The sequence below is a fragment of the Malaclemys terrapin genome, chromosome 14 (assembly GCF_027887155.1).
Source record: "Malaclemys terrapin pileata isolate rMalTer1 chromosome 14, rMalTer1.hap1, whole genome shotgun sequence".
NCBI classification, from domain to species: domain Eukaryota; kingdom Metazoa; phylum Chordata; order Testudines; family Emydidae; genus Malaclemys; species Malaclemys terrapin.
The window spans coordinates 40,695,656-40,709,850 of NC_071518.1; the positions used below are offsets into that span (position 1 = coordinate 40,695,656).

At 62.4% G+C, this 14,195-nt stretch overlaps 1 protein-coding gene across 1 annotated transcript in view; it reads right to left on the reverse strand.

Annotated features, from left to right (window-relative positions):
• Positions 1 to 9,920: 9,920 nt before the first annotated feature.
• The window catches only part of VAC14 (VAC14 component of PIKFYVE complex), a 194,579-nt gene continuing 190,304 nt past the window's right edge, over positions 9,921 to 14,195 (reverse strand). The window contains exon 19 of the mRNA XM_054048863.1: positions 9,921 to 10,887. Within this exon, the coding sequence (XP_053904838.1) occupies positions 10,725 to 10,887 (163 nt within the window). The 3' untranslated portion in view covers positions 9,921 to 10,724. The remainder of the gene's footprint in view (positions 10,888 to 14,195) is intronic.

Consider the following 14,195-nt stretch of genomic DNA (forward strand, 5'->3'; position numbering starts at 1 on the left):
CTGTATAAAGTGGGCCTGAGGTAAAGGCCTTTAACTCATACACCTTGCTGATGTAATGGCCACTAGGAAGGCTATCTTCCATGACAGGTAGAGGAGGGAGCAAGTCACCAGTGGCTTGAATGGGGGCCCCACTAATTTGGAGAGGACCGAGTTAAGGTCCCAGGCAGGAACAGGCTGTGTGATCTGGAGATGTAGCTGGTCCAGGCCCTTGAGAAACCGGAAATGGAGCGTCCTGAGACTCGGGGTGGAAAGCTGAGATAGCCGCTAGATGTAACTTTATGGACCACACTGCCAGGCACTGTTTCAGATGCAGAAGGTTCTCCAGAATAAGAGGTAACGTAGCCTGAAGTGGGGGCATATGATGCTAGTCACACCAGCAGGCGAACCTCTTCCACTTTGCCAGATACATGGCCCTCGTGGAGGGCTTTCTGCTGCAGAGTAAGACCTCCGCCACCAGCTCCGAGCACAGCATGGAGTTCAAGCCATGAAGCTTCTAGGCTGTGAGGTGGAGGGACCGGAGGTCTGAGTGGTGAAGACAACTGTGGTCCTGAGTGATAAGGTTGGAGAGGAGCGGCAACATGATCCAGAAGAGTGGTGTACCAGTGTTGTCGAGGCCATGCTGGTGCCACCAGAATTATCTCCGCCCCATCCCTGTGGGCCCTGAGCAGGACCTTGTGCACGAGAGGGGTCGGGGGAAAGGCGTAGAGCAGACACCTCCCCAGGGTAGCAGGAATGCGTCCGCGATTGAGCCTGGGCTGCTTTTCTGGAAGGAGCAAAACACTGGGCATTTCCTGTTGCTCCGGGTGGCGGACAGGTCGACCCTCCCCCCCGGAAGATGGAGTGAACGACGTCCAGCCGGATGGACCACTTGTGGCGGTGGAAGGACCTGCTGAGGTGGTCCGCCAGTACGTTCTGGGCTCCTGGCAGATAGGAGGTTTCCAGGTGAATGGAGTGGGTCATACAGAATTCCCAGAGCCTGAGAGCCTCCCGACAGAGGGGCGAGGACCGGGTTCCACCCTGCTCGTTGATGTAAAACACTGCAGTGGTGGTGTCTGTCGTGACTGCCACGTTCTGGCCTTGCAGACGAGACAGAAAGCCCTGGCATGCGAGTCGCACCGCTCTCAGCTCCTTGATGCTGATCTGGTGAGAGAGCTCGTCCTGTGCCCAGAGGCCCTGCGTTCGGAAATCTCCCAGATGTGCACCCCAACCTAGAGCTGACGCGTCCGTAGCTAGAGACCAGGACAGCTGAGGGTTGTCAAAGGGGACTCCCTCACAGACTACTTGAGTATCGAGCCACCGCTGGAGTGACTCTAGCATCTGCCGTGGCACCGTGACCACTAGTCCCAGGCTGTCACGCCCCGGGCGGTATGTCGAGGCAAACCGCATCTGCAGAGGCCTGAGCCTCAGCCTGGCAGGCCGCCATGTGTCCGAGGAGACTCGGACAGCTCCTCGCTGTAGTGGTCGTGTACTTCCTCAGGCCTCGAATGACGCTTGTCGTGGCTTGGAATCAGGACTCCGGCAGACCTGCTCTCACCTGGACTGAGTCCAACACTGCTCCGATAAACACTATCCTCTGGGCCGGAGACACAGTTGACTTGTTCACGGTGAGGAGGAGACCCAGTCTCTCGAATGTGAATCTGACCAGACAGACCTGCGACTCCACCTGCTCTCTGGAGCGCCCCCTGAGCAGGCAGTCGTCAAGGTAGGGGTATCTGCACCTGCCTCCTTCGGAGCAAGGCTGCTACCACCGACATGCACTTGGTGAACACTTGTGGGGCTGTCGACAGGCTGAAGGGAAGGACTGTGAGCTGATAATGTTTTTGATTGATCACGAACCTTAAAATGCATCTGTGTGCAGGGCAAATGGCTATGTGAAAGCACGCGTCTTTCATGTCGAGGGCGGCGAACCAATCTCCCGGCTCCAGGGAAGGGATAATTGATTGAGGGAGACCATGCGGAACTTCAACTTCACCGTGAATTTGAGTCCTCACAGCTCTAGAATGGGTCTGAGACCCCCCCTTTGCCGAGGGGATTAGGAAATAGTGGGAATAGAATCCCCTGCCCCTGAGGGACCTCCTCCACCACTCCCACGGCAAGGAGCGTCTCGCCTCCTGGACGAGGAGCTGCTTGTGAGAAGGGTTCCTGTAGAGGGACAGGGAGAGGGGGCAGGAGCAGAATATCCCACTTTCACTGTGCGAAGGACCCAGCGGTCTGATGCTATTTGGGATCAACTATGGTAGAAGTAGGTTCAAAAAACACGGGGAAGGATCCAGCATTGAGACAGGTGCTCCGGCCTCGGGCGCACTGTCAAAATGTCTGTTTTGAGCCCGATGAAGGCTTCGCCGGGCCCTGGCCCTGTCCAGATGGGGGATGGGAAGGCTTGCACCTGTAGAATTCCTGCCTCGGCCGAAGAGGATACGGGTGCTGTTGGAGCTTAAAGGGCTTTCGTTGGGTTGCCAGCGTATGTGCATAGCCAAACATTTCATTGTCGCCCTGGAGTCTTTGAGGCGATGCAGCCTGGAGCCTGTGGTCAGCAAACAGGCCCACCCCGTCAAAGGGTAGGTCTGGCATAGGCCTGCAGCCATGAGCTACACCGCACAGCTATCCCGGAGGACAAGGTGCACGCTGCCGAGTCCGCAGTGTCCCGGAGGCCTGTAAAGAGGTCCGTGCCACCGCCTTGCCCTCCTCGACAATTGCCCCAACTCCTCCCCGGACTCCGCTGGTACCAGCTCCCTAAGCTTCAGCACTGAGTTCCAGGAGTTCAAGGGACCTGCTCAGGACTGCCTGCTGGTTGGCAATCCTGAGCTGCAAGCCCCCTGTGGAGTAAACTGTCAAATAAATCCAGGTGCTTGGCGTCCTTGGACTTAGGCGCTGGGGCTTGCTGTCCCTGCCTCTCCTTTTCATTCACTGCAGCCACTATTAATGAGCACGGCTGCAGGTGTGAGAACAGGTACTCATGCCCTTTGGAGGGTACCAAGTACTTCCTCTCCACACCCTTAGCGGTGGGAGGGATGGAGGCCGGGGTCTGCCAAATGGTCCTTGCATTGGCTTGTATAGTTTCGATGAGGGGTAGAGCAACCCTGAATGGTCCTTCTGGTGCCAGGATGTCCACCATAGGGTCCTCTGACTCTACCCCCTCCTCAGCCTGCAGGTTCATATTCCGTGCCACCCTGCGCAGGAGTTCCTGGTGGGCACAGCTATCTCTAGGGGGCGGCCCCGAGGCAGAGGTGCCCGCCACTGCCTCGTCTGGGGAGGATGACGAGGAGACTAGTGAGGGACCTGGGTTCTCCTGACCCTCTTGGTCCTCAGGGACCTCCTGCCCGCCTCCAGTTCCGTGCCAGCTGCTCCAGGGTCGGGCTCAGGAACAGGGGTGGCTCCTGAGGAGGTGGTACAACCTCCGGCTCCTCTGCACCCCTAGGAGTGGGGTGACTGGCGCTGCCTCCAGTGGTCATCAAGTGTGAAGCCTGGGACTGTGCCCCTGGGCCTGGTGGTCTGCCCACGGGGTCCAAAATGGCCACTGCTGGATTGGTACTGCGAGCGGGGTCTGTGCAGAGAGCCGGATCTGTGCCGATACGAACGGTGCAGAGATTGGGACCTACTGCACGAAGGCGATCTGCACCGTGAGCGGGGGCGCTGGCGGGACCTGGAGCGGTGCCATGAGTCAGACCAGCGCTGCGAGTGTGAACGGCGCCGAGACTCCGAGCGGTGCCTCGCTTCTGCAGTCTGAGTCGAGGGGCAGAACATCGCTGGCTTCCCTCGAGACGGTGCCACCCGTTGTGGTATTAGCATGGAGGGTCGGGGACCTCAGTGCCGTAAGTGCAAGGAGTTCTCACGCAGCCTCGAAGGTGTCTGGGGTTGAAGGCAGTTCTCCGTCCTCCACCACCTGACATGGGGAGTCCAACTGCACCGGACTCGACGGTCCCCCTCACAGGGCCGAAGTTGACAGTGCAGGCTCCAAAGTTTTCGGCACTGGGCGCTCCTCCCTGGGATGCGCCCCATTGGCCTGCTCTGAAGGGGTGGGTCCTGAAGTGGGGGAGCCATTCCTCCCCGCTTCTGGTGCTGCTTCTGCGCCAGCGAATGGGATCGGTGCTGGGTCGTTCCCGCCAGCTTCGGTGCTGGGGAGCAGCAGTGCCGCAGGTCTCGACCAGAGTCCTTCCGTGGTGCCATCTCCACCACTGCCGCCGGGGCCCTGCACACTGCGGAACTCGGCGCCGGGTCCTGCCGCGCCGATGCGGGTTGTGGTCTAAGTGCCGCCTCCATAAGGAGCTGCTTCAGTCTAAAGTCCTGCTCCTTCTTGGCTCGGGGGCGAAAGCCCGTACAAATCCTGCACTTTTCTGACTGATGAGCTTCCCCCAGATACTTTAAACAAGCGTCGTGGGGGTTGCCCGTTGCCCTGGGCTTGCTGCAGGACTTGAACTCCTGGGACTTGGGCATGTAAGTCCCAAGGAGAACGCGGTCGGGGGAGGGTAAACCCCCCAGCCCAACAGCTAACTACTAACTAACTAAGCACTAGCTATGAACTAATCAACTAGGGGATAGAAACAGTCGGAAAGAGCAGCTTGGGAAACGTGGGGAGCTTGCTGAGCAAGTCGCCACAGTTCCAACGACCGTCACGGGTGGTAAGAAGGAACCGAGGCGGCGCCGGGTCGGCAGGGGCATCTATAGAGCGCTATGGAGGCGCCACTCCAGGGGGCTCCACGGCCGACCCAACGGGTGCTGCTGGGGGGAAACTTTCCGACGAGCGTGCACGCGGCGCGCACCTACTGGAATGGATGCGAACAGCCACTCGAAGACGAAGAATGTGCTGAGAGCCGCATGGTACCTTCCACGCACGGGCAATTACGCTGTTTACAGCCTCCGAGGAGAAAGCACCACACAACCCTTGGCCTGCTCAGGCAGCCCGGCCTGCTGGGGTAACAGTGTGAACAGGGAGCTGCCAACACCCTGCTCAGGAGGGGAAAGAACAGGTCTCTGCCCACAGGTGATGGCTGGGAGCCGGGAGCCTAGAGCGGGGCAATATGGGGGCAGCTGCCCTGAACTGTGACACAAGGGACCAGCTGCTGCTCTAGCCAAAGGCTTTTGGGAAGTCACTTGAAATGCAGATCTCAAGCGGTCTAAAGGCCAGGACACGTGGCCACAGCAATGGCCCCAAACACTCCATCTTAGAATACGCAGGAACCTGGCTCCGTGCCCTGGGACAGGCTCCCGCTCCCGCTCCATAAGCCCCAGCCCTCCTCACTGCTCCGCCGACAGGCTGAGGGGCTCGGGCAGGCCGAACGGCACATAGCGTACCTGCGGCGTTGCTCAGACACACTCCCTGGGTTACAGACCTACTGGAAACGGGGCAGGGCGGGATGGGACTCAGTCCCTCCTCCCCCAGCCGGGCCTGTCACACCATCACGCTCATCAAAACTGCAGATGGCAAACCAGGCCTGACATCTGCTGTCCCCACCACAAAGGGACACGACTGCACCATGGACACTGGGATGCTCTGCCCCAGGTACCACCCACCAGTGGGCAGCCCTTCGTTACAGCCTGTGGCAGGGGCCTGGCCCTGTCTAATCAATGTGACACACAGCGTGACGGCCCCCTGCCCGCCCAGCTCCGCCACTGTAGTCTCAGCCCTGCCTTTGGATTGGGCTTTATGCAGCGTTTGGTGCCAGTAGCCATGGTCAGAGCTGGAGCGGGACATACCGGGAGCTTGGGGGGCGGGGGGGAGCTGGGGTCCGGTGCTGCTCCGTGCTAAGGACCCTGGAGCTGGGACCTGGCCCGGTGAGCCTGTGCAAAGCTCTGGGTTGTTCCCGTGTCGGGTTTGACCCCTTCCAAGGATGGGCAGCTCGGGTCTGGCTCTGAGCTTGGCTGATGCCCAGCTGGGTTTTGCAGGCAGGTTGAGAGCCTGTCCCACTCGGGAGTGGGGGCTCAGTGAGCTTTCTCCAGGGTGCGGGAACAGGTGGTTCTAAGGGCTGGGGTGCAAAATTGATCCCCACTCTCCTACTGGTGGACAGATCCTGACCCTCTCCCCATAGGAGAGCCAGGCTCCTCCGAGGGTGGGGGGATATTGTACAGACTGGCTGGAGGAGGTGGCTGCATGGGGCACTCCCTGCCCCCCAGACTCCCTGTATAAGCAGTTAAAGGGACACTCAGATTCACTCCCTCTGCTTTCCCTTGGCACTGGCAGAGCCGGCTTTGGGCACCCGCCGCACGGGGAGGCAGGTTCAGTAGCGGCTGATGGGGAAGGGCTGCACTGATAGGGTCAGGCACTAATGGCACACAGGAGCTTGGGGTCAATTCCTGGCTCTGCCCCCGACGCCCTGTGTGGCAGTGGGTGAGTTGGGAAGGGGAGCCTCACGCCCACTGGGGCCATCGAAGGTTGGCCCCTGCCCCAGCAATGGCACAGGGACGACGCCACCACCCTGGGTAGGGCCAGCAGCACGGGGCCGGCTCGGACGCTGGGGCGACAAGGGCCAGGGCAAGGCCTAGAGAGAGGTGGAAAAACGAGAGAAACCCAAACGTCCTCAGAGGTGACTTCCCATCCCCCAAACGGCCAATGAGTCTGTGTCGAGCATGGGTCAGCATTCCACTGCCTGCTCCCGGGACGGCACAGACACCAGCTGCGTGACTACAGCTCAGACTACAGGCCTGGCCGCGGCTCTCCAGCCGCCCGCGCCAACCCCCAGGCCCGCCCGCGGGTCTCCAGCCATCCGCGCCGACCCAGGGGCCTGGCCGCGGCTCTCCAGCCGCCCGCGCCGACCCAGGGGCCCGGCCGCGGCTCTCCAGCCGCCCGCGCCGACCCAGGGGCCCGGCCGCGGCTCTCCAGCCGCCCGCGCCGACCCAGGGGCCTGGCCGCGGCTCTCCAGCCGCCCGCGCCGACCCAGGGGCCCGGCCGCGGCTCTCCAGCCGCCCGCGCCGACCCAGGGGCCCGGCCGCGGCTCTCCAGCCGCCCGCGCCGACCCAGGGGCCCGCCTGCGGGTCTCCAGCAGGGCCCAGCCGTAGCTCTCCAGCCGCCCGCGCCGACCCCCAGGCCCACCCGCGGGTCTCCAGCAGGGCCCGGCCGAGGCTCTCCAGCCACCCGCGCCGACCCAGGGGCCCGCCCGCGGGTCTCCAGCCGTCCGCGCCGACCCAGGGGCCCGCCTACGGGTCTCCAGCAGGGCCCAGCCGTAGCTCTCCAGCCGCCCGCGCCGACCCAGGGGCCCGGCCGCGGCTCTCCAGCCGCCCGCGCCGACCCCCAGGCCCACCCGCGGGTCTCCAGCAGGGCCCGGCCGAGGCTCTCCAGCCACCCGCGCCGACCCAGGGGCCCGGCTGCGGCTCTCCAGCAGGGCCCAGCCGTGGCTCTCCAGCCACCCGCGCCGACCCCGGGGCCTGGCCGAGGCTCTCCAGCCGCCCGCGCCGACCCAGGGGCCCGCCTGCGGCTCTCCAGCAGGGCCCGGCCGTGGCTCTCCAGCCGCCCGCGCCGACCCCGGGGCCCAGCCGTGGCTCTCCAGCCGCCCGCGCCGACCCCCAGGCCCACCCGCGGGTCTCCAGCAGGGCCCGGCCGAGGCTCTCCAGCCACCCGCGCCGACCCAGGGGCCCGCCCGCGGGTCTCCAGCCGTCCGCGCCGACCCAGGGGCCCGCCTACGGGTCTCCAGCAGGGCCCAGCCGTAGCTCTCCAGCCGCCCGCGCCGACCCAGGGGCCCGGCCGCGGCTCTCCAGCCGCCCGCGCCGACCCCCAGGCCCACCCGCGGGTCTCCAGCAGGGCCCGGCCGAGGCTCTCCAGCCACCCGCGCCGACCCAGGGGCCCGGCTGCGGCTCTCCAGCAGGGCCCAGCCGTGGCTCTCCAGCCACCCGCGCCGACCCCGGGGCCTGGCCGAGGCTCTCCAGCCGCCCGCGCTGACCCAGGGGCCCGCCTGCGGCTCTCCAGCAGGGCCCGGCCGTGGCTCTCCAGCCGCCCGCGCCGACCCCGGGACCCAGCCGTGGCTCTCCAGCCGCCCGCGCCGACCCCCAGGCCCACCCGCGGGTCTCCAGCAGGGCCCGGCCGCGGCTCTCCAGCCGCCCGCGCCGACCCCGGGGCTCTGGGCATCTGCAGAGTCCTTTGAAGCTTACAGTCTGATCTGAAGGCCACAGGATCTTTCCCGCTCACTTCAGTGGGTTCTGAAGTGGGTGGTTGGCCTGACTCTGCACGGTGCTGAGTGAGTTTGGCTCCCACTGGTTGCAGTGGGGTTAAAGGAGCTTGGCACTGGCTGGATTTGGCTCTCTGCCCTTCCCCAGTCAGCAGATACTAGTGCTCTGAAGTTACCCCACCTCCTGGAAGGGAGACTCTTGACACTAGCCCACCAGGACAGGGTTTTGAAAATCTTTCCTCAGGACTGGATTTATTTTATGCAAGCCAGTCCTCAAGTTGAGCCAGCCCCACTCTAAACAAAGCAGCACCCATAAAAGCGGAGGGAGAAGATGTTCCTAAGCCTCTCACTTACAACAAGTCATCCAGAGGAGGGTCATTTCTAGAGGAGCCTCCACCTTAACAGAGTCCCCCTAGCCACACCTGGCCTTGTTCCATCTCTGCGCATCAGCTCTCGGCACTGCTCTGGGAAGGGAAATCTGTAGTTAACTCCTTCTGCAGAGCTACAAGGTCATACTGGGATGGGAGGCACTGACAGGCCCCACTACAATGGATACTGGCAACCCAGAACACGGTCTGCAGCCTGTTCCGTCTTCTGATTGGGGCTGCCCAGAATCCTCTCCAATGCAGGAGGGCGTAGCAAGGGGGAACCCAAGGCACAACCCCCAGTGGCCCTGCTGCTCCTCGCCATCTTGTGTCACACAAGGAGGAGGGCTGGAATTCGGGAGATCAGACCACAGGCTGGAGCTGGGAAGGGGTGAGGGAATGCCACTCATCCAGCAACTGGCAGGAAGTTAAGCCCAGCAGAGCAGCAGGCTGCCCAGGGGAAAGCGGCATTTCTGCTGCACTTGTGACCTACCCAACCGCCCAAGAGGGGAGCGAGCAGGTGGGGAAGGAAGTGGGCAGTACGAGGATTAAACGTTTCTATGGATAGTGAGACCATCTGGTTCTATGTTCTCCTGCTTCACAGCACAGGTCAAGCACTGGCAGAGAGGAGCTGGAAAGACACTTCCCTGTAACGGAATAGCCTGCGCCCAGGGACTCATTCCCCTCCCTCAGACACTGGCCACCCCTGGAGTAGACAGACCCCTGGGCTCTTGGCCTGCCGGAGGAATAAACACACCCAACCCTGCAACAGTCTGCTCACACTTCGCAGCTTCCTCCAAGCAACTCCAGCAGGGCCGTTTGCAGCAGCTCACCGCTCAGGGTACGTCTGTCCTGCAATCCCGGGGTGACTGCAGCTCCTTCGGCCTGTGACACTGAACACAGCTAGAAACCCCCTGGGCACCGTAACTTTGCCAGCCTCACCCGCCCTGTAGAAGCAGCTTCCACTGACCCAGCTACTGGCGCTTGGGGAGGTGGATTTCCTGGAGCGATGGAAAACCCCCTTCTGGCCTGTAGCCGGCAGCTACCCGGCAGGTCCTCCAGCAGCACAGTGAAGGTGCCGAGCGGTGCCACTGCAGCGCCAAGAGTGCAGACGTGGCCTTAATCAGGCTGGCGCTGGCCCCAGAGCAGGGGCTAGTGCCATGGTAATGAATCCAGGCCTGCCCTGGGACCTGAGGACATCTACTGGAGCTGCAGTTACCCCCTAGGATTCCAGCATCGGCAGGCCAGACCCCGCCATGCACGTGGGGCACTCAGTGACCCCCTTCTCCCTGGGAACAAATGGCAGACATGGGCCAAATCTCCAACCCACGCAGGAAGTTTGGGAGACGCTGACCCAGCCAGGGGAGAGGGCCCTCAGTGGGTGCAGAGGGCAGCCTCAGCCCAGGCGATGGCCATCCCGGGGGCCTTCCCCAAGGAGCAGCAGACGCCAGGCAGGGACTTTGCCATAATTCTTTTATTTCAACATGGGGAGCTTTTACATGGGTACAAATCTATTTTCAGGCTAGAAATCTGACTCGGACTGAACCCTTCCTCTATATACACATACATGATGCTTTCAAGGGGGCCATCACTTCAGGCTGCACTGCCATACGTACAATGGGGGGTGGGTCCGAGGGGGGTGACAAGAGGCGGCTGGGTGATGCACGCACAGGAATGCAAGTCCACAGGACTGGAGGATTAGATGGTGCTGTTGCCACGGGGAGGTCAGGGCAGTGCACGTCTGAGATCCAAGGGGCTGGCGTTCCTTTCGGGACTGCAGCACATGACTGCCTGCCTTGGGGGAGTGATGGGGGGAGGGGGAGGCAAGGCCAGTCCAGTCACACGCCCACAGACACACACGCTTGTTTGAGGCTGGAGGTAGCAGAAAATGCTTTTACACGTCTTCCCTCTGGCCTTACTGGCCCGGCTGTGCCATCAGCTGACTGTTGCCAGGGAAGGATTTGTAAGGCAGAGTCCAGGGGTGGGTGGGGCGTGTGGCTTCATTGGTCCGTCTAGTCCCCTCCTGCCGCTTCCCCACATGCTTGCTTGTGATGCTCTGGAATTTTGTGCGGCTGGGGTGTTGGGCTCCGGCATGGTCTCTGGAGATCCTTCCCCAGCTGAGCGCTGTGACCACCTCCACCACCTCTCCCCTGGAACAAGCCCCCTGCTGGATCACACACCCTGGAACCCATGGCAGCAGCCAAGTCCCTCCGACTCCCCTCCCCAGGTCACTGTCTCCATGCACGCCAGCAGCAGCTGTTGCTCAGAGGACGACCCTTCGGTCTGGGGGCTCTCCCCGGCCAGCCCGCTGGTGTCTCACTTCCAGGTGCTTGTTCTGGACTCGCTCAAAGTGCTGCAGCAGCTCCAGGTAGTCGATGTTGGTGGCGGTCGCTTTCTTGAAGCCCAGGGTGGTCTTAGTGCTGTCTCTGGGGAGAGGAAGCAGAGAGAGATGAGAGGGTGTGTGCCAAGCACCCAGTCTGTTACCACCCCCAAGCAGACACCACATACCGGAGCTCCCTGCCCCACGGGCCAGACGCTTGTGCTTTCTGCTACGAAGCACTGCCCCCTCACTCCGGGCAGGGAGACGGCTGGACAACGACTGTGGCAGAGCCTACAGCTAGGAGCAGGCCAAGGCTGCTTAGCAGTTGAGAAGGGTCAGGGAGGAAGAAACTGGGTATCATGGCAGTGACGTTGCTGCCCATCCCCTACATTTCTAGTGAACCAGCCGAGTGCACGGGGCAAGTGAAGACCCTGGTGCACTGTTCTATCACCACGGATCAGAGCGCCCAGCCGGATGCTGGGCTGAGCTAAGCGGCCAAGCAGCAAGAGGCTTGGAGTAGGGGGTGGTGCGACTCTCTCCTGAAATGGGCCCTGGGCTGAAAGCTGGAGAGCACTGTCTCCACTCTGGATAGCACCCCGTGCTACGAGCCTCTCCCGCTCTGAGCAGAGCGAGGTCCCAGGAGGCTGGCTGGCGTTTTGGACGCCAGAGACTGGAAGGAGCTGGAGCGCCCTGCGGAGTAACGCTCAGTACCTGCACCTGCTGGCGTTTCCCGGGGACAGTGCGCTCCAGGCTTGTCCTCTGCTCTAGGCCTGCCGGGAGGAGCCACCCCTAATGCCAGGCCTGGTGGGGAGTTCAGTGCCCTGGCACCTCACTGCCTGAGAGCTGGGTTCACCTGGCAACAGGGGCCTCCACGGGATCCAAACAGCGAGGCCCGGCTGGGTCTGGGCCAGACTGGAACCAGGGATGCCCCTAGGCCAGGCGGGAGGAGTCTGGCAGAGCCCAGCTGGCGCACAGGAGGCAGCTGCCGAGGCCTGGTCTGGCCCTAGCACTGGTCTCTCAAGAGTCACCCCCACACCGGCAGCGTTAGACAGAGCTGCTGCCCTGCCTGTGCGGTTCCCCACGTGCCATTCACGGTGTGTAACGCTCCCTCCCAGGCCGGGGGGCCTAGCGAGCTGGGGGCACCAAGTTGCTTTTCTAATCCCAGGGTTCTGCGGAGACAGTCCAGGGCCCCAGCTGCGAGGCATCTCCCCCAGCTGAGCAGACAGCGCCCGGGACGCCAGCCTGCCTGAGGGGGAAGGGCACGCCAGGTTACGGTGCTGCAGCCAAGTACAGAGGAAGCCCGCAGCGCCGGGGAAGTTACTGACCCAATGGGACCAAGTACTAGAGCACCCAGCCGGGCCATGGCCTCGTGTCCTTTCAAAGCCAGCCCCACACTCCCACCAAGGCCACTGCCCTACAACCCTGCTGGACTGCCCCCCATGCCCATCTGGCTCTTCCCTCCTGTCCGACTGCACCTCCAGCAGGGCCGGCCAAACCCTGCCTCGGATAGTGCATGCACCAGTCCCGCTCTGCCTGGGGAGTCGCTGCTGCCACATGTCCCCGTCCCCCCCCAGAGCAGGCTGCCCTCGCCCACGTGTCCCACCCTGCCGATCAGCGCAATGGGACAGGCTCTTGTCCCACCTCGTGCTCCCGTCAGTTCCCAGAAGCCCCGAGGGTGGGGGGAAAATGGCCCAGCCCGATGTTATCCCCCACACCCAGTGCCTGTTCCAGCCCAGCTCCAGCTGACATCACAACAATGGGGCCAGTCGTGTCGGGGTTCCTGGGGGAAGCCCAGCCCCAGCCCCTCCCTACTCCCCACTAAAATCCCCATGGGGCTGGGTCGGGTGAGGCTGCAAGAGGAGGAGACAAACGTACACGTGGGAACCCATGGCTCGGAGCCCAGAACCGCTGCCTGGGAAGGGGGATCCGGGCAGGCTGGGACAGGAGAGGTGGGACTGTCCCGCGGGAAGAGCACACAGAGCCAGGAGGGTGGGGCAGTCTGCCCAGGGCCGGGAGTGCTGAGGGACTCTGGGCCTGTCCCTGGGCAGGAGAGAACGAGCTGCTGGAAGGGGAAGCAGTTTGAGCAGCCATGGGCTGAGCTCAGCTGCCCTCCACCCTTCCCTGGCAGGGGAGAGAGCCTGGCCTAGTGCCAGGCCGGAGCATGGGAGCTCTCCCTTGGGCTGACCGAAGGGGCACAGGTCCAGGCTAGTGCGGGATGGCTCAAGGGGGCTCCGGACAAAGAGGGTCAAAGCACTTGGACTCCTGCCACCAGCGCCCACAAAAGCCACGTGGTGTGCTGCTAAAAACAGGCCGCCTGGGCGGTTCAACGGCTCGCCAGGGTCACGCAGGGGCAGCGGCGACACTGGAAATAGAGCCTGGAGCCTTGACTGTCAGCCAGCAGCTCTAACCACAGGCCAAGCTGGCTTGCCCCGAGGGCGGCAAAGCAGCGACTGCAGCAGGATGATCCTGGGTGGGAGACCCCCGTTCTCAGGTACATGCCCGTGGGAGACCAAGCCCTGTGCATTTCAACTGCCAACAAGCTGCGTGGGCTCCACTCACTTACTGCCAACTTAGCGGCATCTGCTTTGCAATTCTGAGGCCCTGGCTACACCCAAATTGCCCTGGGTTAGTGGAACCAGTGCAAAAGGCCCTGGGCACAGGCTTGTTCTGGTTCATTGGGGTTTAGTTTCAACCCAGTTCTAAGCAACTTATGCTGCATGGAGATAAAAGCCACCCCCCACCCACGGGGTTGGACTGGTTTGACTCAGGGCAGGTCTCCACTTACAATGCTGCCCCTGTCGCACTCCAGGGAAGAAACTACCACACCAGCAGGAGAACTTCTCCCGCCTCTGTAGCGATGGCAGTGGGGAAGCTCTCCTGCCAGCCCAGCGCTGTCTACACTGCAGGTAACTGGTGGCTTTTTCACACCCTGAGCGACAGTTATACCAATGTGCGTTTATAGTGTAGACCAGTCCTAAAGTCTGTTTAGACTCACACCTGAAGTGAAACCAGGGCAATGCTGCAGGGAGACCAGTCCCGAGTGCCGGCTCCAGGGCTGTCTGTACTGTGGGCACGAGGAGGGTGAGGGATCGCCCACTGGCGTCATGGCGTGATGCGTCAAGGCTGGCAGAGGGAGCTCCCTCAGGCTTAACTAACTGATTTACGGGGTGGCAAGTGTGGTGCTTGGGAAAGGGACGCACCTAACAGCACAAACAGGCGCTGAGGGACCTGCCTCAGTGCAAGACACGAGAAGTAATTCTTCCGCTCTACGCCGCGCTGATTAGGCCTCAGCTGGAGTATTGTGTCCAGTTCTGGGGGCCCCATGTCTGGAAAGATGTGGACAAACTGGAGAAAGTCCAAAGACGAGTAACAAAAATGATTAAAGGTCTAGAAACGAGCTATGAGGGAAGATTG